At 36.5% G+C, this 26,089-nt stretch overlaps 1 protein-coding gene, 1 long non-coding RNA gene and 1 other non-coding gene across 6 annotated transcripts in view; 1 reads left to right on the plus strand and 2 right to left on the minus strand.

The window, feature by feature from the left end:
* LOC128198073 (uncharacterized) overlaps positions 1-25,583 on the plus strand; it is a 47,489-nt gene extending 21,906 nt beyond the window's left edge. For both annotated transcript variants that reach the window (XR_008250814.1, XR_008250815.1), the window contains 3 exons: positions 6,288-6,351; positions 10,339-10,480; positions 25,447-25,583. This is a non-coding gene — a long non-coding RNA (uncharacterized LOC128198073). The remainder of the gene's footprint in view (positions 1-6,287; positions 6,352-10,338; positions 10,481-25,446) is intronic.
* Positions 1,549-25,532, minus strand: LOC112053701 (serine/arginine repetitive matrix protein 1-like). Of its 3 annotated transcripts, XM_052881361.1 has the most exons (7): positions 25,445-25,532; positions 10,331-10,605; positions 7,298-7,530; positions 6,607-6,890; positions 6,130-6,338; positions 5,296-5,505; positions 1,549-4,085 (listed from the first exon to the last, which is right to left on the minus strand). In XM_052881361.1, the coding sequence occupies exons 2-7, from the start codon at positions 10,589-10,591 to the stop codon at positions 3,996-3,998; spliced, it is 1,287 nt and encodes a 428-aa protein (XP_052737321.1). In that variant the 5' UTR covers positions 10,592-10,605; positions 25,445-25,532; the 3' UTR covers positions 1,549-3,995. The 3 variants fall into 3 exon arrangements, with proteins under 3 accessions (XP_052737321.1, XP_023948972.2, XP_023948973.2); XM_024093204.2 differs by lacking the exon at positions 25,445-25,532 and having other exon boundaries at positions 10,331-10,710; XM_024093205.2 differs by lacking the exons at positions 5,296-5,505; positions 25,445-25,532 and having other exon boundaries at positions 10,331-10,712.
* Positions 8,457-8,590, minus strand: LOC112053703 (U4atac minor spliceosomal RNA). Its single transcript, XR_002887409.2, has one exon. It is a non-coding gene; the product is annotated as a U4atac minor spliceosomal RNA (small nuclear RNA).
* Positions 25,584-26,089: the final 506 nt, after the last annotated feature.

Here is a 26,089-nt window from a genome sequence, read left to right on the forward strand (position 1 = left end):
TGAGGTCCATCAGAAAAAAAATCGATAATATATATTGCCCCATTGAAAATATGTATTGCCCCATGGAATTTGTCTTATTGCACTGTACGACATACATGACTATGTCGTACAGTGCATTATGCCATAGGTACGAACCTACGTCGTGGTTTGACATTGTTCCCCTCTTCGGTGGGAATACGGTGAAAAATATAGCCTATGTTACGACCTGAAAATGTAGCTTTCTATTGGTGAAAGAATTTTTCAAATCGATGCAGTAGTTTCGAGTTTATTCGTTACATACAAAAATACAAATCTTTAAATTGGTACAGATGTATTAGCTACTGCAAGGTAGTGCTAAAATTGTTCGTCGTTGCTATGTCGCAAATTGATACCCAGTTCGCAGTTGATTATTATGACCGTGAAGTGCTTTCATTTGTGTACAACTTGGTGTCATTGATCATTGAGATTTAAGTCACCTGATGAGTTACATCACCGAGTTATTACATATATTTTACATTACCTATTTGCTGCACATTTAAAACTTCTATACATTGGTTTTTTTTTTAATAATTTTGTCATATTACGAGTATGTCTTATAATACTTACTTATGCCCAATATTCCCGTTCACGTCCAATTAGTCGAAAAAAAACATGACCCCATGACCTCTGAGCGTGAGGCCAGCTCCTTTACCGAGGAGATTTTGCTTATTATTAGGCTCTCAACCTTATTCTGGCCGCCACCCCTTTCCTTTGAGAATACAAATGTGAACTATTAATGAATAGTTACATTATCTATTCAGTCGTTTGCTTGAGCCTGTAGCCATGTGGCGCGTCGATTATTTTTCTACAAATGCTAACGATTCGAGAATTAAAAAAAAATTGGGAGATACGATCAATAACTTGATCACTTGACCTGTCGACAATGAATGTCGATTCATTATCGACAGGTCAAGTGTCCTTTGAAACGTTTGCGATTATAGGAAGAGAATCGACGTGCTGACCTGACATGGCTACTGACCCTGTTGTTCCAGTGGTTAACCTATGTGACTTCGGATTACGAAGTCCTGGGTTTAAGTCTCGGGTTGTCTGCACTCTGCAGTACCACTACTTACTGCATCTACTGAGTTTTTCTAAGAAATTTTCAGCAAATATTTTCAGCCCGAAGTTAGGAAATTGGGGATGTAGCTGAGCTTAGAGTATATATATCGTTGGAAGACACCATCATTGTTCTCTTTCATTATCATTTCGCTATCAGCCTATCATAAAATCAATACTATAACTTTAAGCTAAACAGCATGCGCCATCTACATGGCGTCAGAAGAAACATTCAATTAGCGCCATCTAGTAGAGTATGCAACAAACATTTCGTAAACCTTTGAGTTCTGCGACGAAAAACAATCTTGAGAATTTATATTATTTCAGTAATTTGTAATCATTGTAATTTACAGTGGAAGGTTTTATTGACAAAAAAAATGTTTTACGAAGTATGGTACATAAATACAAGAATGCGTAAGTAGGTATCTACTATCTAGGTACATAACTGGCTACTTTACGGAATAAAAGTCCCAATTAATTTTTATATTTTAATGAAAATTCAACTAAACGTATAAATCTTATTTATACTTACAATAAACAAGTAAACCTATAGACACACTAGAGAGCCTTGTCAGTTGTCACACGGTAAACTATCAAAGTAGTCGATAAGTATCGTTATGCAAACAGTATCAAACTTGCAGCTAACTTTAGCGAGTTTCCTCTTAATATTCACCTAATTATTTGGTCGTTGAAATTTAAAGGTGGATTTTGTTAATGGTGACAAAAAAACGCTAGTGTGACGATAGGCTGAACGAGTAATATATTTACACTCGGCACAGGCGACTACGATTATTGTCGCACGTTCTCGCCAAATATTGCACTAACAAAAATATGGGACCAACTGGGGGCACCCTTATTACTCGACCGATGATTGCTAAAAGCACACATTTTTAACAAATAACGTGATAAACATACAATATATTGTTTACCGGCCATCTCTCAGATTCACAATTCATTAAAAAAACTTAGTATCAAGGTAGTAGCGCGCGCTTGAAAATCTTCGAGATGGTTCAGTAAAACGTATTCAATTTAATTACAATTTAAAATATGACTAACATTTTTTTTCTTTTAATTGAGCTAATTGTATTAAAGATACATATATGTATAAACTTTTTGTCAAATTAAGGTAACTTTAAATTGTTAGTTCTTCAGCATTTTGTTATGGTACACTTAACAAAATATATTTTTTTATTTTTTTAACAGAATTTGAATTTGACATTAGACGAAAATTCCCATTAGGTTGAACCATCAGTCGAGTGACTAAACAGAACAGCTAAATTCCGTATCACGATTATAATGCGACTTGCGACATCTTTAAGTATTCAGTTGCAACTTGAGTAACAATCATGACACGATCTTAGCCCAAATTGTAACGAGTAAACATTGTATATGAAGTAAAGGCAGTCTTACGCGTGGCCACGGTTGCTTACGCTATAGGGAGACCGCTAATACTCGTCTAGTCCTACGCTACAATACTCGATACATGTTCTAATGCCCTAAACTGAACGGCTGTTGATGGAATGAGCTAATATGGCACACTAATCAGCGACGTGCAGAGGGTTTTGACTATAATTCGCAATGTCAGCTGACTAATTCAGTAGAATTATCATAAAAATACAAGTTATTGTAACTGTATAAAAACTACAATGCATAATATAAGTAGGGCAATTAACCGCCTTTACATAAATTATACAAATTATAAAACTCCTTTAACAGTGTTTTTATACTTCCGTGGATTGCACGCCACTGACACAAATTGGCTTTAAAATGATGTCTTTTGTTTAATTTAATGAGTCGCCAGCTTTCTTTACATTATTAACTGAAAGACTATTTGAATATATGAAAGACATTGTTGTGAGGACATTCGCACTTAGGTATTTATTAAACATATGATATAGGTATACAGATGCTCCAAAACTATAGAATTCGTATTAAAATGTTATATCGCATAAATCCAACAGCCGTTTACAATCTAAATATGAATAATAATGGTACTACAAATATTATGTATTTGGAATAATAAAAATGGCCTCGCCTATATAAAACGATAACAACACTACTAACTACAAATACCTAATATGTCGACTAGACTACATCTTTGGAGGGATTTGTCTAGGAAATATGGAAGAACTACGTATCCCAAAAACATGCGAATAGAATGCATGGTTTGCACATTCAGTGTAAATTTAAATCTTAACATAAATGTTAAAAGCAATCAAAAATTTTAAATAGATTGCCAAAACATCATGTAAATAGCAAAAAAAAGCCATAATATTTTTATTCCACCCACCTCATCATTAATTTAGGAACGTTACTTTCAAGTAAATTATTATGGGTAACGTTGAAAAAGTGAATTATAACGGTGAAACTCGTTATGGAAATTGCAGGGTTCAGGCTTTGTACCATCGATCTTTTTAGGATGAAAGGTGGAACTTGTTATGTCTCCTTGAAAATTTTGTTCATATCAGATTAAAGTACTTTAACCTTCTATAAATTGTACATTATTATTTTCATTAGTGGATTATATTTACTTTGACAATAATACTATTATTAATTTTGAGGCGACGAGAACATTTAGTCCAGGGAAATTTTTATCTCATAAAAGTGGACACTCAATTGACACATTCGACAAACGATCTGAATCCAAACCACGAAGAACAAGAAGACGTAAGAAGTAAGACGAAAGTACAAGAGACTTACAAACACAAATCAACTAAGCAACTATAACAAATTCAACAATACACGATTAAGCAAACCATTTTCGCAAACTGTACGCTTGGGTAAACAAAGAAACTACAAGGATATGTAAATGAAAGGGTCTACTACTATTTGGCAGGGAAGATTATTCATGTACGTTTTGGTAACGCACGATTGCTAGACCGCACTCATTTAAGTGCTACCAAAACATAATTTACATCATGTTAGAGGGAGTCCAGGCGTGTACGTTGCACTGCGAGCAACGCAGATTGCTGCTGTAAACTTTTTCGTAGACCCTCCAGTGTCTGTAAAACCTGTAAAATAATAATAATAATTTAAATCGTTTTACGTGTATGAGTGACGGTGGACTGACGACATCAAGCGAGTCGCAGGGATTCGCTGGATGCAGGTGGCTCAGTATCGTGATGTTTGGGAGTCCCTACAAAAGGCCTATGTCCTGCAGTGGACGTCCATCGGCTAATATGATGATGGTGATGATGACGTGTATGATTGTCAATTCGTACATTTATAAAAACCTATGTTATGAATTTTCATATGAATATCACAAATCAAGGTTAGGAAAACCATAAATATTTTAATTGACAATGCCATTAACGCCTTAATTTGTTTGATAATCAAGTAACAAATCACTAATGTTATTAAGTCGGCGCCCGAAATAATATTGATGCGCAAAAAGCAATATATATAATGGAGATTTCCATAATCGTTATAACTGAAACATTTAACATTTTTTAAATGAGAAAAACCAACTATGTAGGCTAAATTAGTTAATGACTAATCTAAAACAGAATTACCTACGTGACTTGAAATTTATTCGAAATGAAAAAGCATTTTTATCATACGAGCGAAACCACAAATTGTAAACAGCAATATGGGGAAAAACTGAGACGATAATAAAAACCATTGTCATACAAACCTAACAAATAAATGTAAAAACCACGGAGTACAGCTTTACAATATCTTCGATAAGGGTGTGTTGTTAAGTGGATCAACTACTGAATATTCTAACATAAACAAAATTAGTGGAAAGTGGCAAAAGGTAAACTAAGGATTTGATAAGTAAGGTTAACTTTGGTAGTTGGCCCCAAAATGCTAGATGTGCTGTAAATTATGTCCAGTGCTTCTGAGTCAGCCTGGGTGTGATTAAAGGCACGCTAAAATTCGAAAGTTATACCTACTGTACTGTCCCAAAGAAATCTGCATCTAATCGACACTGGCTAGATAAACCGTGCACAGGCACAAATGAAAGCCAATTGAATAAATATTGTGGAACCTGAAAACAATGTGGTTTTAACAATGATGTGCCTGCAATGATTTCATACCCTAAGTATTTGTTACAACCTGTATTGGAGTAAGAATTTTCCATTTTGTACAAATTGTACAATAAGTATCATCGGGTAAAAACTTAGTGCACGAGTGCAATAATGAGACTACTGAGCATTATTCTAACACTTCTGTGTGAGGTTCTATTTCTGCTTGTGTGAGTAAAACTAATTTACACACCTCATCTCGTGCGTAAGCTTTCCTCTTCGGCGGTTCAGAGTGCGGTCTATCCGTCGGTGATGGAGGTTGTACTTGGGGCCGGGGAGGCGGCGGTGCTGCGAGGGGGGAGCGTCTTGCTACAGGCGAGAGACGTCGGGGGGGCTCGGGGGAGTTAGCTCGGATGAAGTTGGTCACGTGAGTGCGCTCTGGGCTCCGTCGGGGTGCATCCACCTTTAAACGATGGAGGTTAAGGTTAAAGATGGTTATTTAAGGGTATATAGGATACAAATTACAAATACCAAGAACGGGATAAGACAACGTGCTACTAGGAAATCTAATATTATTAAAGTGAGAGTTGGGATAGATGCTTGTTACTCAATCACGCCAGAACAGTTATTCTAAATAAATTTAGTAAATATTTGGCACAGAGAAAGATTCCGAGTTAGCAGCAAGGCTACTTTTTACCTTGACATACGCGGGTAAAACACAGCTAGTTGATATATGTATTAGAAATGTCTAAGTTTGAATTTTTGGGTGTTTTGTTATTCAATGAAGCAAAAACTACAGAACGGATTTTAATGAAAATTAATCCAAAAATAGATTAAATAGTATGTTTAGAAACTTAATAAAATCACGCGTAGGCACCAAGTAGGCATCTGCTAGTATTTATTTAAAACAAAAACATATTTGTTGTGCCTTTTTCTACATGCGGTCTTATATAAATAAATAGCACTAAACAAATTGTACGAATTGCTATTTATAAATAATTAAGCTTTTCATCTCTTAGTCTTACGAAAAAACCAAGCTTTTCATCTCTAACGTACGAATAATATTATTAGGAACTATGGTACTAACCTCTGTAGCCCTAAGTTCCCGTACTCTAGGATTATGCGGTGGCTCAAGGGGTGATCGAGATACTGTGACGAGGAGCTTCTCTGCTTCCCTTATTAACTCTCGGTATTTTCGTTCGGCTTCTCTATCTGCTTCTAATAGAGGGTCTCTTTCTCTTACAGGTGGAGCTGAGGGCGCGTGGCATCGGCGTCGCATCCGTGGTGGAGTAGCACCTGAAATTATAGGGTTATTGGAATAATTATCACTTTTATATATACGACTTGCCATTGGTAGATTTCTTAGAATTGTATATGTCGGCGCTGACCGCTGAGCTATAGAAACCTCATTAAAGTTGTAGATATTTCCTTTCAGTAGTTTCTCTACTTTAAATATTCCGTCAAATTTTTTTTTTCTATCCAATACTGTGAATCCATGGAAAGCTGACACATTCTTCTCGTCTCTCTATTCGTTAACATTTATATCGCTTATTTATATACCCACCTGCAGAGCGTGGAGTACGTCGCGGAGGTCTCCTCCTCCTTGCTCTCCTTTTCCCAGGCGATGCTGTGCTATCAGGTTCGTCTTCATCTCCTCCATCCAAACCTGTATCACCATCTGAATCGATATCCGCATCAGATAAGATGGCCGTCTCTCGTCCCCGTGGTTTCATGCTGCGACACTCTTCGTCACTGGACGCCCCGCCTCTGTAGTACGGTGTTCTATAGGGTTCTGGTGATAGGTGAGGTGAAATGTGCGGCGATAGGTGTGGCGATAAGTGTGGCGATCTGTAATATATCAAATAACAATTGCATTCGCAGTGTCCATGAAAAATCGTATTAAAATAAAAATACAATACAACGGAGTTTCCGAATAGATATTAAGTTAGGTACTGTTAGATTATATTTTGTAAATAAACATCAGATAACGTGTGGGTTATTGCATGTAGTCACAAATTATACAAGGCACTTAAATTCAACAACCATGTAACCAGTGGCGTGCATCAGATTTTTAATTAGGGTAGGCACTTAATGTACCTACCCTACCCTAGTTAAAAACCAACCAATAATGTATAATCGTAGTGAGTCCCCGAATAGGCAGTGCATTTCTACCTCTATGGAGTGCACGCCGCTGACCGTAGCATTGTTTCATTTATTAACTAAAAACAATTTTATTTAGATAATACGTAATATACCTGGGTCCATATTTAGGGTGTGAATCCAAGGAATAAGGCGCATGATGCAGAGTAGGTGGCTGTGGACATTGCAAGGACTGCTGATGCAGCACGCTAGGGGCGCGTTTCCTGGCATTAGGGGAAGTTCCTCCCAGCCAGGGGTTGGTGCGGATGCGACACCGCGGCCGGGGCGAGGGGGTGGCACACACCGGCGGCTCAGGCACCACGCGCCGTACTGTGATGCTTGAACGACGCTGAAATAATAATCGAAAATTCCATTAAAAATATTTATAAAGTAAGGATCAAAATTATTTGTCTGACCTATACAGATTAATTTAAAATGAATTTTTAACCGACTTCAAAAAAAGGAGGAGGTTATCAATTCGTCGGAATCTTTTTTTTATTTAAGTATGTTCACCGATCGAAGACTCGAACTCTCGAAGACGCCTGAACCGATGTGATTTTTTTTTTGTTTGATAGGGTTTGCTTTCCATTTGGTCTAAACGGATTTTCAGGAACGGCTTTAATTAACACAGCATTAACTTGGTACCGCCTTCATACTGATCAGAAGGCAGCACATGCGATGTTATTTTTCACTTTTTAGTTTAGTAGAAACATTTTTTTTAAGTCGGTTGTATTTTTTTTAACTTCTAATTTCCTACGTCGACGCAAAGTTTTGTTTCAAAGATTTTTATACAACACTTTAAGGTTTCAATGGACAAAGTTTTTAATTATTTAACATTCAATTAAAGAAAAAAAAAAATTGGCTCGCTGGTCCTCAGACCAATTATTGTATAGGACCTGCCTCGCAAGACGTTACTTTTCTGTCCAAGTATATGATCAACGATCTAATGCAATTATAAAAACTGTTTCTATAGAATCGATGTTAAATAGCTGTAATCGTGTTCTTCGGTTAAAGAGCTCCGTAAAATTACTTATAATAATAAAAATATATCCTTTTTGTGTAATTGAATTGTGTAAAAAACGGGCAAAAACTTCTAGTTTAGTATAAGATATATACAAAATCTAAGCTCGTTTTCCTCAGAAAATGACAGACAATTTTGTTAGTGACTATGAGTATTGAGTGCGATACAGGTCCTAATATAATTGGTCTGAGCTGAGCGCTGGTCCAATAGGCATAAGCGTCAAAGTAAACGTAGCCTTTTATAAAGTAAAAAGGCCTTACAAAAATTGCGCTCGGACTCCCTTTACGGCAGCCGGGCGCGGGTATGTTATACAAGTATAACTGGGTGTCAGCATAAGTGCTCTCACTTTACGATCACTGCGCACTATGCTCCCCAAGACAAGGAAGTACATAAACGTGATTTGACCACGCGGCCACCTTATAAATTCCCTGCGTAACAATGCAAGCGTGGCTTAACGTATGCGTGGCGCCATCTATTGGCACTTCTGAGTACTATCTTTGTAGACATTATTTTTGGGTTTCACTCGCATAGTTCCCATTACCGTGAGAATGCAGGGATAAAATATAGCCTATGTTACGCCTAGATAATGTATCCTTGTATTGGTGAAAGAATTTATGAAATCGATCCAGTAGTTTTGTATACGTTACATACAAAAAGAAAAATCTTTACTCTATAACATATACTAACAGACGTCGCTCCCGTTCCCGCAGTAATACTGGGATAAAATATAGCCTACAGAGTGCCTAGTGGCAGTTTTCACACTGTGACAGTCGCGTAACGTAAACGCGAAATTCTAAGGAATTGAAACAGCGCCATCTAGTGGCACTACTGCGCGAATATAAATGAAATTGAAACAATTTCATTTATACTCGCGTTTACGTTTACGCGATCGTCACAGTATGAAAATATTGAAAACTCCCACTAGGCACTCATTTCAGTGGTTTTAGAGCCTATTCAATTCAAGCAAACAATCAAATCTTTCCTCTTTACAATATTAGCATAGACTAGTAGACGCCGCGCGGTTTCTCCCGCGTGGTTCCCGTTCCCGCAGCAATACTAGGTTAAAATATAGCTTATATATTATTCGGGGATAGTGCAGCTTCTCAACAGTGAAAGAATTTTTGAAATCGGTTCAGTAGTTTCAGAGCCTAATCAATGCAAACAAACATACGTTTAAATCTTTCCTCTCTATAATATAACTTAGTATAAATACGCAACTCGATTTTGGATTTAACGTATCGTCTTACTAAAGTAATAATCAAAACATTGCTATAATTATTTCATTGACAATGTTTTGTTTGCTTCTCATTGCGTAATTTAAACGTGGAAGAATAATAAACTTATTATGCTAAAGAAACATTGCATGATTTACGAACTGTCAAAGAAAGCACGACAACTAGTAAATACAGTAGGTACTATTACGTGATTACAGTAATTAATTACTACTTGGAATTTATTTAACAACCTTTTTAACATTTCAAAGAGATCAACAAGAGAGTCATTAAAATAAAAACCAACTGAGAATATCGAAATAAAATCTCGTAGGAGAATAATAATGACGAGATTTATTTACGTAGGTAGATAGTCTCGGCGCTAATGGGGACCCGCTTTTTTTAGCTCTGATAAAACTCTCCCCCGTTGATCCGCGCGCTCCACTGAATTAATAAGGCAAATTTAAAAAACCGTATCTACACGAGTAACCATTGAGAGGGAAAATAAACATCGACCTTTGTAAAAACTCGAGCCATCTATTGATATCTATACTAATATTATAAAGCTGAAGAATTTGTTTGTTTGATTGAACGCGCTAATCTCAGGAACTACTCGTCCGATTTGAAAAATTATTTCAGTGTTAGATAGCCCATTTATCGAGGAAGGCTATACGGTAATCCCCGTATTCCTACGGGAGCGGGAACCACGCGGGTAAAGTAAAACCGTGCGGCGTCGGCTAGTAATAAGATATAATTACTTTGTTACGAATAGGCTCTAAAACTACTGAACCTGTTCTTTCACCAATGGAAAGCTACAATATCAGCGAGTAACACAGGCTATATTTTATCCCAGTATTCCCACAGGTCCAACCAGGTGAAACCGCGGTCTGTTATAAAAATTAGATGAAATCTAGTACCTTTGCAGGCTCGTGGTAGAGGTGTGTGGTCGGCGGCGCAGGCGGCGGCGGGGGCGGCACGAGCGGCGCGGCGAGCGGAGCGGGCGGCGCGCCGGGCGAGGTGCCGTCGGTGGAGTAGCCCGTGCTGTAGGCGCTCTCGGGGGACGACAGGTGTGGCGGGGGCAGAGGGGTAGCGGGCGCTTGCCGCGTCTGCTTCTGCTTCCGCTTCTTCGCCCGCCCCAGCTGCGCTTCCATCCATGACTTGAGCCGCGCGCCCAGCATGCCGCCGCCGGCACCTGCGGACGACGTATGAAATACAAAGACTTCTGAAACGTTTTGTGGTTTACGGCATATGACTTGCGTTTTTGTAACGTCTCGCAGTGAATAGATTATGAGAAATGTAAGAGTTAGGATTATAATTTTCTCTGAATATTGTCTACTTTACTTGTGCCACTCTCTATTACTCTTATGTAACTAATAGGGCACGTTATTCGAATTAAGGCCACATATTTTTATAGTAGGTATAGGCATCAGTGGCAAAGGATGGAATTTAGATAAAGGTAAGCCGTCCCAAAGAAAAGAAAATTTATACAGCATGATACAAACTCCAGTTTCTCATAATATTAATATATCTAGATACAGTGCAACAATGAATGTGCATGGATTTTTTAAAGGTAACCCAGTGGGAATCGGCTTGCATGAAGTCTTCGTCGCTGATAGGCATGTACTCCATTATAATACTTTTCTCTCCTTTATAAAACTTTTTAAAGAGAACTTTTTTAAGATTTTGGTTAATAAATTATCGGGAAATGTATTGTGAAAGTTTCCTAAAAATTAAGTGCATGGTAGGTAGTTACTAAAAACCTTACCTACCTTGTAAGAAAAGTGTGACATCACAAACTCAAGTAGGCAACAGAACAAAAAGCTTTTGATTTGGTAAGAAGGTACTTATGGGTGGCCCAGACCAAAGCAAGAGTTTTCTAATTAGAGCATTATTTATTATCTTTTGACCGACATCACAGGTTCTTTTTATGTAGCTACCCCTACCTATACCCCAAGCCCTCTCTTTCGAGATCGCTTGGCCGATAGGGAATTCTCCTTTTATTTGGAAATGAATTTTGCAAATAACTGTGTCGCATTGTTGAATTTTTTTTAATTTTTTTATTATTATATACTTATTCACGGATTTTGCTAGGTGCTTACCTACTACATGATTTGAATTAAAGCCTCGAATTTACATAAATAGAGCTAAAATTATTTCGATTAAAATAATTGTAGCATTTCGACTTATAACCTTACCAGTCTAATGCGGATTACACACCTTCAGTATTACCTGTGTAGTTTCATCGGTACAATCGAAAAGAGGGCCTAGTGGCAGTTTGATACTGTTACTGTCACGTAACGTAAACGCGAATTTCTAAGGAATTGAAACAGCGCCATCTCGTGGCATTACTGCACAACTGTTTCAATTCTATATAAATTTGCGTTTACGTCAACATGATAGTAACAGTATGAAAATATTGAAAACTCCCACTAGGCACACTGTTCAGTTAGGTAAAACGTCTGTGAGTCGGCAAAACTGAGTAGGTTTAAACTTTACAGTCTTTCTAATCATTCCGATTAAAATTTCGATTTGATAAAATTTGAAAGTTAAAATTGTGCAGTGTGAACTGAAGGTGTGTAGCCCGCATTATGAAATACAATATTATGTCACCCACAGGTACCTAGTTACCGCGAATGGCAGAGTAACCCTGTAACAGTGCGAAAGGGGAAAATTTATTTTCATATCAGTCTAAACGAGCGCTTTCATAACCCACAAAGGATTTTCAGAGCACTGTTATGTTAAACACGACTAGAGAGCGCAATTGTTTTCCCTCCCAACATTTCCCTGTCATCGAAACCCTCTCTTTGAAGTAAACAAAAAGTATAGTGACATAAAATGTTTTATCGCCGCTCCGTCGTTTGGCTGCGAAGTGCGAGCCCTTCTGTACAAGTTACAACCCACACTGATGTACGTTCTACGACGGACCCTTTATAATGCTTGTCTCTTTCTTTTATCACTAGCTATAACCTATCTTGCTGCTTTTACCTTCTGCGTTTGCGTTATTCAAACATTTTCAGGCATGCCATTAAGCTGAAATTTAACTTAGGCACAACAACTTCATTATGAAGTTAAATTTTATCTGACACTTCAACATATTATCCATACTAATATTATAAAGCTGAAGAGTTTGTTTGTTTGAACGCGCTAATCTCAGGAACTACTGATCCGATTTGAAAAATTCGTTCAGTGTTAGATAGCCCATTTATCGAGGAAAGCTATAGGCTATATTTTATCCCCGTATTCCTATGGGAACGGAAACCACGCGGGTGATACCACGCGGCGTCTACTAGTTCATAATATACCGCTCTGTCTATCTTTTGTGGGATAAAAAAGTCATTAAAATCTTATTGTAAGTGACCATGAATCTAAGAAGTACAGGGGTAGCCAATGTGTAAGTTTTTGTTACAATGGTTGCAATGGTTTATCACACTGATAAGCCATTTACGTAATTGCTTAAGCGCAGCTTAAGTGCTTTGAGTTATGTATAGGTGATAATATTGCATAAGGTAGGTAATGTATACCTACTTAGTATATGTACACATTCAATATCAAACTATCTAATTAAAATAGGAAAAGTATAATCTTTTCTGAAATATTTTTAATATCTATATAGCTTTGCTTTGAAAGTATCTAGAATTCCTTAAAACAATTTAGTATTGAATTCTTTTTAGAAAGTGAAGCCTAAGATTAGAGTTTTTGATGTTTCAGACACCTTGTGACTATTAAAAAGACGCGTAAAGCATTAGCAGTATACATAAATGGAAATTTGTAACAATATGAAAGCAAAGAAAATAGAAGTAAAAATGAAGGAACATTCAAATACAGTTACAGAAAGCTCAGAACGATATCTTTTATTGTATTACTAGCTGAGTAGAATGGGTATTATTGAAACGGCACAGACAATAATGCACAAAGTAAGATAATACCCATCAGCTTAATAGAAGTCTGGAGTCAGCCGGCGATAGCTCGGCGCAATAGCTGATATTCGTGTCTATGAGTATCTATCTATAGTGCTAGCACTCACTGGAGACATGGCGTGGGACTGGAACTTTTTAATTTGTATCCCTAGGGGGTAATGTTGAGGTTGAGAGTCTGCATAAAAGAAACATCTTTTATTTTCAGGTTATAAATGAAAATGGGATTGTAGTAGAATACTTCATGGACAAAAATTTTACGCCTATTTTTGTATAGAAATAAAAATCTGTCAATTTTTGATGTTGTGAAAATTAAAATGGTAAAACGTAAATTAAAATTAAATAAATTAAATTGAATAGGTACCTTTATCTATATACCTACTCAATATTTGGTACAGTAACTTTTAAATAAATATAAAGAGTACTAGCGGACGCCCGCGACTTCGTCCGCCCTTAGTCATGATTAGTCCGGCCCTGTCGCAAAATCCATTCTTAGCGGACGTCTACTAACTATAAACTACCTCCCTGCTCAATTTCATCTTTGTACATCAAGCGGTTTTCGAGATTTCGTGATGACTGATGTATATTTCAAGAATTTTGGAAATTTTGGTAGAGTACCCACCTGTTTTGCCGCCATTGTTCTTTTTTTTGGATAGAATTAAATATCCTATCTTAATTGCCACTAAGACTAAAAAGACGACATAATGATCGGAGACAAAATATCTCTAGTGTGATAGGAGTTTGTTTGCCGTTGTCCGCCCAGTGTCGTGAGTCGTGACTCATGTTTGAGGAAAAGCTGCCGATCGTAAAAGGCTCCGTTTGAGATCCTCATTCTCATTTGCAGCAAAGTCGACGGTAACGAACGAGCAACGAACTAAGCCGTTGCTAATAATATTGGATTTGACGAAAGGTATTTGGTAATATACCTACGTATACCTACGTATGATTTATGAAGTAATGAAATGTTGAGTTTTGTAACTAAATTTCACCCTGAGGTTCAAGTACCCTAGTACCTACTCTAAAATTATTGAAATACACTTCAAAATCAAAAATCAGGCTCAGTTTATAAAGAAAACATACAGTATTTTAGTTTAAATAAAATAAGTAAGCTTCATGGGTCTGGCAACATCTGCCAACATCCTAATAAAGGCTAATAGATGAATTTGTTCAATCCTACTGTCAGTTCCCGAGATTAGCGAATCTAAACTAATATACAAACAAAACTCTTCTTTTCTATTATTCATCATTATCAATCAATATCATTACCATATTCGGCTCACTGCTAAGCTCGAGTCTTCTCTCAGAATGAGAGGGATTACCAATAGGCCAATAGGCCAATAGTCCACCACGCTGGCCCAATGCGGATTGGCAGCCTTCACACACGCAGAGAATTAAGAAAATTCTCACGTTGATTTTTCTTCGCCGTTTGAGACGCGTGATATTTAATTTCTTAAAATGCACGCAACTGAAAAGTCGGAGGTGCATGCCCGGAGTGCCCCAAACCGGATTTGAACCCACATCCTCCGGAATCGGAGGCAGAGGTCATATCCACTCTGCTATCAGGCTCTTGCTATTATAAGTAGGTATAGATAATTAAATAAGCTATTTTATTGCAAGTTACATATATGTATCATGTAGATAAGTGTGAATGTTTTATGCAAAGCTCAATACACACAATCTCTCTTCTACAGAAAGAAATGTATAAATCAGTGCTCAACGTCTCGTCGCCCTGCGCCCTAACCGTAAATCGAATAGCTGAAAAGACGAACACCCGCAAGGGTGCGACTCAGATTTAGCTAATATTCCCAATCCATTACCCGAACGAGATCCCACGACTTGTAGTTTGTATTGGAATTTATCTGCTCCCTTGAATTATTGAGTGAGCAAATAACTGAAAATTCATACTTCGTTGTATTAAACCTTTAAACGTTTTACATTTTCTCAAACTTTCAATTTGTATCTTATTAAGTATAACGCTACGCGGTTTTACCCGCGTGGTTCCCGTTCCCGTAAAGAAACGGGGATGATATATAACCTATAGCCTTCCTCGATAAATGGGCTATCTAACGCTGAAAGAATTTTTCAAATCGGACCAGTATTTCCTGAGATTAGCGCGTTCAATCAAACAAACTCTTCAGCTTTATAGTATAGATAGATATAGATTAACATTGAGACTTCATTCGCTGCAGAATTACTTGATTTTGCATCGAAATTTTAGATCGAAATATTGAAACCGACCTGAGATATCGTGAGTAAAAGTTGAAATTTTATTAAATTTGAAAATAACGAATCTAGACATTTTCATGGTTTATTCCAATGTCCGGCAGTCGCACCCAAAAAAAACCAACCCAACAATCATTTTGCTATAAATTGTACATTGTAGTTAAAGAGTTAGGGGTAAAGTTTAAATTTTGGTTGTTAGCCGCTACTCTAATTAGACATGTAAATGTAAGCTCGTTTGTGTGTTAGTTTGCTACGCTTTGAAGGCTAAACTACTAAACCGATTTTAATTATTCTTTAATTTTAGTTCTACAAAACGTATAACGTGGGATAAATTTCCCTGTTTTTTTCCGGGAACGGGAATTATTTCCTAATTTTTTTTTTAATTTTACAAATGATCCTTAATTTATTTGCTTATAAGTAAAGTAGGCTTACTTAGCCACATTTTAAAAAGTACATAATTGAAAGAATAGGATCTAACAAATAGAAAAACTGTTATTTGAGTAATATTACTTGCGGAAAATCGGAAATTGCTTCAAAAAAAAAACAAAATGATTCGACTGACTACGCGCCTGACTGCTGCAAATTACTTAATTTCCGGCATTGACAACACTGTGTGTAAGTATAAATCTTATTATATATATAAAAGTAAGTCGGGTTTGTTACAACACTTATAACTCGAGATCTGCCGGACCGATTTTCATGGTTTTTGATTCGTTGAATTTGTATCCGCCCCGAATAGCAGAATACATCTTAAAAACAATGAAATGATGAACAATGAGTAGGGTAGGGTAGGGGTAGGGAAGAAGTGTAGATAAGTCAAAGCGAAGCTTGACCGGGTCCGCTAGTAGCAGAATAAAGCGGATATAGCTACAGGTAAGTTATTAACTACATTAGAACTAAGAATTTTAAAAATAGGTTCAGAAGATCCAGCCTTTACTCCCTTCAACCTCGCTAACCTCTATAAAATATTGAGCACATATATTTGAATTATTTTCAAACCTTCCATAACACCGTAATTTTTTAAACACTGTTTAAAAGAAATTATAAGAGAATTCCTATGTTCTTTGTCTGTACTCCTAATATTAATATTAAAACGGTATCATAACCTAAGACCGTTTAAAGGAGCCTATTAAAATTTTAAACAAAATTAAATTTTACTCAAAGTACGCTACTTAGAGCCGGTGTACGAGACTTTAATACATTACCTACAGCTTATTTAAATTAAAGCCCTGCGTCGTATCGTCGGTACGCATAAGTAGGCACTAAGTATTAACGTAGTCTCACGTAACGCCAGCCACACACAATCATGTTCATCATCCAGTTCTCAGCGCGCTTAAGCCCTGTTCAGACTACTTTAAAATAAAGTCGAGTACGGAGTACTTTAGATGTTCGCATTTTGCTCGATTACAGTTTAAAAGTGAGTGGTGCTTTCCAAGATGAAAAACATACAATACAATAAAGTAAATAAACAGATTAATCTAATCATAATGGCTATATTGGAAATGGATGATTAAATTTCTGTAATTAATAAAAAGAAGCTATGAGTACAAAAATGGATTGATAGAAGAGATAAACTAGCAGCTGTTAATTAAGTACACAAACACTCGTGTTCTACATATTATATTTTATACTAGCGGACGCCCGCGACTTCGTCCGCGTGAAAGTCGTTGTAAACTTTTAACTACCCCTATCCTACCTCTACCCTACTCCTACCCTACCCTATCCCAACCCTACCCCTACCCTACCACTACCCTACCCCTACCCTACCCTACCCTACCCCTACCCTACCCTTACCCTACTCATTAAGGCTGCACTTCTTTATTTATTCCTCCCACCGCGAGTCGCGTCGAGCGCGGCAACCGTTACACAAAAATAATCCATATAGCATGAATTAGTATTCACGCGCGATGGCTTAGCGTATTTCATGTATAACTTTGGTGTTTCTTTACCGATTTTCATGATTATTTTTTTATTGAATAGGTAATAATGTTAACTTTCTTATTAGGGATAAGTGATGAGTGTTATAAACATAAGAGTAGACAAATATAATTAGAAAGCTCCGAACTGCTACGCTATCGGGAGTTACACGTGTTATTGTGAGTCAACCATAAAAGATAGACATATATATGCTGTTGTGTTTTTATAGATCATTTTAAGGAAAACATTTCCGTCATACATGATTTCTATGTAGCTTTAACCATTAAGGCTGTACACGTGACGGAAGCTTAAAAAATTGAGTAACTTCTCCCGTTTTCTCAACATTTCTCTTCACTGCTCTGCTGCTATTGATCGTAGCGTAATGAAAAGTATACTATAACCTGCCCAGGAGTATGTAGAATAATTGTACCAAGTTTTGTTAAAATCCGTCCAGTAGTTTTTGTTTCTATAAAGAACATACAGACAGACAGACAGACAGACAGACAGACAGACAGACAAAAATTTTACTGATTGCATTTTTGGCATCAGTATCGATCACTAATCACCCCCTGATAGTTATTTTGGAAATATATTTCATGTACAGAATTGACCTCTCTACAGATTTATTATAAGTATAGATAAAAACAAATTTTAAAAGTTATATCTCTTCGCTCCAGCGGGCCGAGTTTTTTTTGTAGCAGCATCTAATGAATTCTACTAAATTGAAATGGATTAACTCGACTTAACAAGGTAGGTACTTATTAATGCTATCCACTCAGTCATGCTCATCGCGACCAACACACGATCAGTTTTATCGGATGTCCTGATGATGGTGAGTGGCTAGCATAATCTACTCTACAAACTTTTTGGTGTTCAGACAATATTGATTACCTAATTACAATATTTTTGACGTGACAACGTCTTATAATTCGATGAAGCCAGATGCAAATTCGAAAAAAGGTGACGTCATGCGTCGGTCCCTCGCTCTAGGGTTGCCAACTTTTTTACAACAAATAAAGTATATCTCCCTCTTTCTTTTGAAAAATGCAACCATTCCATCAGTATTTTCTGACGTTGTCACGTTTAACTATCGTCAGTAAACCGACTTTACAGACAACCAATTTTTTTTCACTGCCTTCATTCCTAGAACGAAAAGGTAAACTTGATCGTGTGTAGCTGGCGTTACTAGTGATAAGCTTAAGCGTGACCCGAAATAACACCACTTGTCTCAGCACATAAAAATCAACAATAAAACTTTATGTGGGGCTCACAAACATCGTGACGTAATCCATCTGAATTGTGGTCATTGATGGAGAAAAAGGTTCGCTAGTTTTTATTTACTATAAACATTTTATTTATTTATTCTTGTTATTAGCGCTATTGACATAATCGTTGTCGGTCACAGAGTATGTTCAGTCAATTCATATAGTTAATTTTTCGTATCATATTGTGTTTTGCGAACAATCGATTACGATATTTTATTAAGGATGCGTCGAAATAGGAAGGCTATTTAAAAAGAGAAAAGAAAAGATAAAAATAGTATCGTTTAGATGTGAGATTCTATAACACTCACGTAACTACATGAACTAGGTATTATAAAACATTGCTAATCCACACACTATTTATATCCACCATATATATGTGATGAGTATAAAAATACATACATATCCATTTTGGAAATCGGTTAAAATCTATAAAAGAGAGACCCAACATGCCAATAGAAAAGAATACAAAGAGACATACAGAAGTTGCATAGATTGTATTGCAGAAATATCTCATAAAAACCTTTCGCGATAAAATAATTTTATCCAGAGCACGGTTAGCGTGCACATAAAAAGTTATAGCAGTGTGCGAATCAGCATATTCCTCTTAAGAGTCTCTATCATTCAAAAAGATATGAATTTTTCATAAAAATAACGTTCATATATTCTCTAAAGTGCCTCAACTCATGTGGTCGGTGCGCGTGAACTGTGAACGCTCGTAACCTGTGATGTAGGTTAAACTGGCTTCATAAAGCTGCCCGTGGCCCACATTGTCAGCTAGAAATTATTACGGCTTTAGCTAGGACCTACTTACCTACTCACCACTACTTAACTTCATGAAAAATCCATGATTAATTGATCATTATCTGGCGAACATAATGAGCAATTTGTAATGGATTTGATGACAGAGCACACTAAAACAAGCAATTAACTCATCATCATTATTGTATTAAATTATTATCATTAGGCACCTACAGTCGCGAAACTGAAGTGGCAATGGGCGGGGCACATACTTCAAAGAGCCGATGGACGTTGGGGTCCCAAAGTGCTGGAATGGCGATCCCGCACTAGTAAGCGCAGTGTTGGCCGACCCCCCACCAGGTGGACTGACGACATCAAGCGAGTCGCAGGGATTCGCTGGATGCAGGTGGCTCGGTATCGTGATGTTTGGAAGTCCTAACAAAAGACCTATGTCCTGCAGTGGACGTCCATCGGCTGATATGATGATGATGATGATGAGGCACCTACTAATTTGTGTATGGCTGTGGTACAGCACAGAGTTATTGCAGCGTTACCAAGCGGTTTTGGGCCCAGCTTCTCTGCTAGAAGATGATAGATATATTCAGATCCTATGCTTAAAGTTGCGTAAAAACAAATAGGACTAAGAATCAGTCAGGACTTCCTTGATTCATAACACCTATAACTTTGGGTTACAAGAGCAAAGAGCAATATTGGAGCAATTTTCATAGCGTGGGCTACCTATGCAAAAAAGAAATAAAATATAGGAAGAAAAAAAAGCTGATAATTAAGTTATATTAGGTGTTAGTAATGCACACAACTTTTCAGTTGTGTGCATTTTAAGAAATTAAATATGACGTGTCTCAATCGGTGAAGGAAAACATCGTGAGGAAACCTGCATACCAGAGAATTATCTTCATTCTCTGCGTGTGTGAAGTCTGCCAATCCGCATTGGGCCAGCGTGGTGGACTATTGGCCTAACCCCTCTCATTCTTAGAGGAGACTCGAGCTCAGCAGTGAGCCGAATAAGGGTTGATGACGAAGTTATATTAGGTAATGATTTTTTAAAATCTTATTTAATTCAGTACAGATTTGAATAATTTGTAGGAAGAATTTACCCGGATCCCGAAATGCAAATTCTTGTATGCTTATGTAAAGCGATAATCCGTACCCTTGTTTATTTTGCTTCACTTATTAGGCATTTCCCTTGAAAACTCGGCGATTTAATATTATTCAAACTCAACCCGTACCCGGCTTATGTAACATGCTGGCGACGAATTCAATTTCGCTGTTATAGCTTTCCCAAGTTCGTATTCAAAATGTGTGCATACACGGAATTGAAATTAGGGTGTATGTGCGGCGGCATAATTTAAAAGTCTAATTATTATTTTAGCACAAGATTTCAAACGTCACAAAAGAAATTTTTAAATGAAAGATAGGCTCGCGCTTGACCACAAATAGTAATGCGATGTAAGATTCACTCACTTCACAAATTGTATAGTGAAATGAAAAAAAAATTCCATTCCGCCATTCCAGCGTCTGTCTGATTTTTTTTTCATCATCCTTTGCTGTACAAATTAGATTTTTTTTTAATCCCCGATGCAAAATAGAGGATAGTTATAAATTTAACATGTTTTCCGGTGTGTATATGTCTGTAGCTTCGTAGCTTCTAAAGTAATACCGATTATGATGCAACATTTTTGTTTAACCAGATCATATACAAAATATACGACGAAGATCCGAAAAACCAATCTACTGATAAGGCCGTTTTTCTACTACGATGGAAGGAATTTCTTACACAAATGTCGTTACAGCTAACTTCTAAACTAAAAATTGTTTTTTTTTATTATTTTTAATTTTATCTTGAGTAATAAAGACGAACATTTTTCCAAAATCCTGACAAACCTGTGCGTTCGCAAACACTTCTTTACTTATGTCTCGGGGGTAGTTTGAAATCAAGTGAAAACCAGCGCTGCATGCTCTTTTTATTTAAAGAGTATGTAGCATATGCTGAGTTGGGGCCCTTTATTGGGTTATGCCACACATCGCAGGATATTGTCCTTAATATGACAATATTATTTGTTAGCATTATATGATATTATGAGCATATTGTGTTGTGTGGCATAATGCTGTAATAAAGATTTTTTCTTTCTTTTTTTTTTTCTTTCTTAAGTATCAGAAATTGTACAAGTACATAGCATGGCAGTACGACGACAAAGTTCCAGTAAACTATGTTATTATTTCCTTTCTGGATTGCAGCCAAAACAGTGGAATCCTGATTAAGTCTAGGAGACTGTAATATTATAAAACGCACAATGTTATCGCAGTCATGCAGTTACGTTTAAAAACTTTGGTGCATCCTGCAGGAGTTTTCATATCGTATTTGGTTCCTACTCGTTAATTCAACGAACGCGTTTTAATTCCGAGACTGAAATACCAACACAGATTTTCGTATCGTTGGATGGATAAAGTTTGTCTAGAATTTGTAACGAGAAGCGTCGCTGCTATTTTGTTTGTATAAAAATAAAAATTGCATTTTTCGTGATTTTACTGAGACTATAAATAAAATTACAGATCTGCTAATACTCTGTTAAATCTAATCATATTCCAAATTATATGCAAGCACTTTCGACAAATTATGCAAAAAAAAAAAATTACGTGTCTCAAACGGTAAAGGAAAAATATCGTGAAAAAACCTGCATAGCTGAGAATTTTCTTAATTCTCTACGTGTGTGAAATCCGCCAATCCGCATTGGGCCAGCGTGGTGAACTATTACCCTATCAATCTGAAAGGAGATTCGTGCTCAACAGTGAGCCGAATAGGAGTTGTTAATGATGATGACTTTTGAGAAGTCGTCTTAGTGAGTATTGAATAGAAAAAAGGGTATACCACCCATTCTACTGAAAAGAGTTCATTTAATTTCATGAATTTTGAGATCATTAAGAAAATCATTATGACCACAGAACATAAAGCGCTTAAGCTGCGCACACACTTAATTTTCTTAGTGAAAATTTAAATATTGGTTCATTAAAATCAACATTTGCCATCCATTGAAAATGCAATCCTTTCAGGTCAGCGACGTAAATAGGTACAATATAATGTCGTTGTATCCGGTGCATCTAAAGATTTAAGTTTTAAGATTTAATTTCCAATAGAAGAGAAATTTCAGAATAAATTCTTCCTTGTCATAACTTCTTGACGACGAACGTTTTCCATTTATTATTATCGTTTCATCGCAATGCGATCGGCATTCCTAATCAGCAGTAAATCCACAGTCAGAATTTCTAATTTTTAGATAAAATATTTGGGACGTCGTCGCAAGTAGAACTTGATCGATTGTTGCTGTTACTTTTTTAAACAATAATTTTTGACTTAATTATTAATTGGAACTGTTGTTTCGGAGCAATCGTATGGGATGTTCGTGTTGTTTCTCTCCCATTATAGGTAGAACATGTTAATTCAGTTCCGGTTCTCATTGAGATATTGTAGTTAGGTACAGAGTTCAAGAACAATCCTTAACCTACTAACCCTTTTTTAACCGATTATAACCCTTGAGTTATGGGAAATACTCCCCAGCACCCTGTATGTTAAGAAGATTATCATAATGATGATGTAAATTTAAATTACTACCTGGAGTATTTCAAGTTCCACTTTGAAGTTTAATTTTCCACTATAAAATCAAGACGGAACTAATTGCAAGTATTTTCATGGAAGTTTGTGCTCGGAGGCGCCTTGCAGATTAGTATAGAAAATAAAAAGAGCAAAAGATTGAGCTCTGAGCTCCACAACTCAAATGAGCAGACTGAAACTTTCTCATTCTGCTCACATTTTAAAGTTTAAATTTGCATTATCGCAGGCTTCACTGAGTTAGCCGCTATTGGCAGGCTATAAGAGATTATTGTGATGGTCTGGGCCGTTTCATTAGAAGGCTTAAGTTAAGGCAGATTATGTAGAGGGGCTTGAGACGGTATTAAGGAATATTTACTTAAGGATGCTTAAAGTGCTTGCTAATTATAAAACTGATTGTATAAAAACACAGGAGCGTATTAATAAAAGAGTATTTATTATAGACACAGCACATAATTAGATCGTATTTTGTGCTTACACAGTTAGATGTTAAGTTACGAAGATATAAATTACCTAAATTTTCAAATTACAAATTACTATTTTTTCCGACCTTGCCATGGTTTTCAATATGTATTTGTTGTGCATAGATTACGCAGTAACTTTCTGATGATTGTTAATGATCCGGCAAAAGGAATATATACCCTCATCCGTTATTAATTTCTGATAAGAAATAAATGATAGAAAATATTCACACTGACACATTGCAAATAATAATAAAAAATAAATAAATAAATAAATAATAAATAAATAGGTAGCCTAGTTAAATTATTTTTCATACAGAATCTAGGAAACCATGAACTAGATCAAAGGCAATTTTATACAGTAAAATTAAGCATAAAATAAGCTTTCATTTGACATATTAGCGAAATAACTGATGAAGGTATGTGTATAACATTATTTACTATTTATGCCTGGCAACCATTGCAGTGTGATGCTTTCACACTGCAACTGTGGGGTTGCCAGTCATAAATAGTAAATAATTACCTTTGCGTTTTCAATTTTGTATTAATTAGGCAAAGAGGGAAGTAGATTAAATAAATTTAATAAAACATTTAATCATTTATTACACACCGGCCGCAAATTCATATTGATACATTGCAAACAGGTTGCCTAGTAGGCAACCTGTTTGCAATGTATCAATATGAATATTATTTATTTCCTAGCCTAAATAAATAACAGATGAGGGTAAATTTTCCTTATGCCGGATCTTGTACTATAAGCGATGACATTTTTATTAAGTCGCCGCATGGTCATGGTTAACTAATGATGAATTTCATGAATCAATGCACCATTATCAGGAAGTCTATCGTTCTAAATATTAAATAGTAAATTCCCGTCCATCAAAAGATTTCAAAACTATCTACATCTGTCGCCTTTTGAACACGCTTTTCGACACGGAGCTTCGGGCTAATTGCTACCTTTCTGCCTGCAACCTGCTTACAGTCACCTAGAGACGAGAAAGACGCAAAAAAAAAATGAAAAGAAGCTAACAGCCTCAGGCAATTATACTTACAATTCTAAAAGGCGACCTAAATGAGTAGTGGGTATTTAAACTACATATTCTCAAGAATTTAAATTTCTTTCAGAATTCCGTGTGCTTAGTTTTGAAGCTTAATAAGCTGTATTTCAAGTATTTTTTAACAAGTTATTATGTTAATTAAGCAGGTACATTTCTTTTAAAGCAAATACTCGTAACAATTTCGCATTTGCTATTCTTAATTTAATTATGTTCTAAAAGTACATTTATTTATTTAGCAACTTTACGTATGCAAGTTTATTTTTAAATAAAATTAACAAACAAACAATTTAAGTAATTGACTACCTATTATTGTTATCGTATTATTGTTCTAAAATATTTGAATAAAAATCGTATATCAAGTAACACATCTAGATGCAAGTAGGTACGTGTATAGGTATATATCAATAATATTATATTTAAATAGATAATATAAAGTTGACTACATATTTCTATTGATCTATCAAAATTAAAATGAAAAAAAAGTACAGAAGTTGTTATTTTAGGTGAACTAAAAAAAGCTAGGAAGCTGGGAACACGCCGCTGGGAACTGAATGACTTTAAGTGGCGCTCGTCGCAAATCCTTCACCGTTACAAAGGGCATTTAATCCGAATTTAGCACAACCCTTCACAATGGCTCACTTGGAAACCTCTCACAGGGGCAGTGGGCTATCGAACGAACCGTTCATTTGTTAGTGCGTCAGGAGCCGAATATGGATCCACGTGCGGAAATGAACGTTTCCGGATAATTAATTTCTCAATATCATGAATTAAAAAATGTTTTTTGTCTATGGGTACAAAGTTTGGTGTGTTTAAAAGTAGTGTTTACTTACAGGGGCGCACGCTGGGATGCAATTAGAGGATGCAAGCGCGTGGGATGTGGACGCATGCCGACGCTAGGCGGCGACACGCGGCGGCCGCCGGCTGAGTACTGCCGGTAGCGTCGGGCTCACGCACGCGCGTCGCCGCCCGCCCGCCGCCCGCCCTACACAGCTACGGCCTACGACGCCACGCGCTACGCCGCTACGAAGGGCGCCTTTACACCATTACGATCGACGCGTATACTGAAAATTATTAAAACCGATTTCAATAAAGGAGTTCCTATATTCAGAATGTATGTATGTTTAAGTATTTAGGTACATTGCTTGCGATTTTCTCAAAACTACTGATTCGATTTGGATGACATTTTCGTTGTTTAAACAAACTTCTTACAGTGACATTTATTTATTGAACCATAATATTATAAATGACTTCTTATAAATCATATCACTTACCTATTTTATTTTGCATTGTTATCCTAATTAATCGTGACTGATAAATAGTCCAAGTTCACTGCAGTGTACCCGCTGCAGTGTTGCCATAAGTACCTTTTACCTATTACAGCGCAAGCTTTCACATAATTACAGAAGAGAGGAAAACATTCGCTGTGAAAAACAAGTAACACCTACCTAAAGGTTTTAAAAGATAAAAATGTATAT

Source organism: Bicyclus anynana, chromosome 1, assembly GCF_947172395.1.
Source record: "Bicyclus anynana chromosome 1, ilBicAnyn1.1, whole genome shotgun sequence".
Classification (NCBI taxonomy): domain Eukaryota; kingdom Metazoa; phylum Arthropoda; class Insecta; order Lepidoptera; family Nymphalidae; genus Bicyclus; species Bicyclus anynana.

What these genes read in the sequence shown, in the direction of transcription:
- LOC112053701 (XM_052881361.1), bottom strand. Translation starts at nt 10,591, where the DNA reads ATGCTGGGCGCGCGGCTCAAGTCATGGATGGAAGCGCAGCTGGGGCGG. An exon ending in TCTACCACGAGCCTGCAAAG is followed by an intron (nt 7,531 to 10,330) that starts GTACTAGATTTC and finishes TTATTATTTCAG; the next exon opens with CGTCGTTCAAGCATCACAGT. An exon ending in ACGTACTCCACGCTCTGCAG is followed by an intron (nt 6,339 to 6,606) that starts GTGGGTATATAA and finishes CTATAATTTCAG; the next exon opens with GTGCTACTCCACCACGGATG.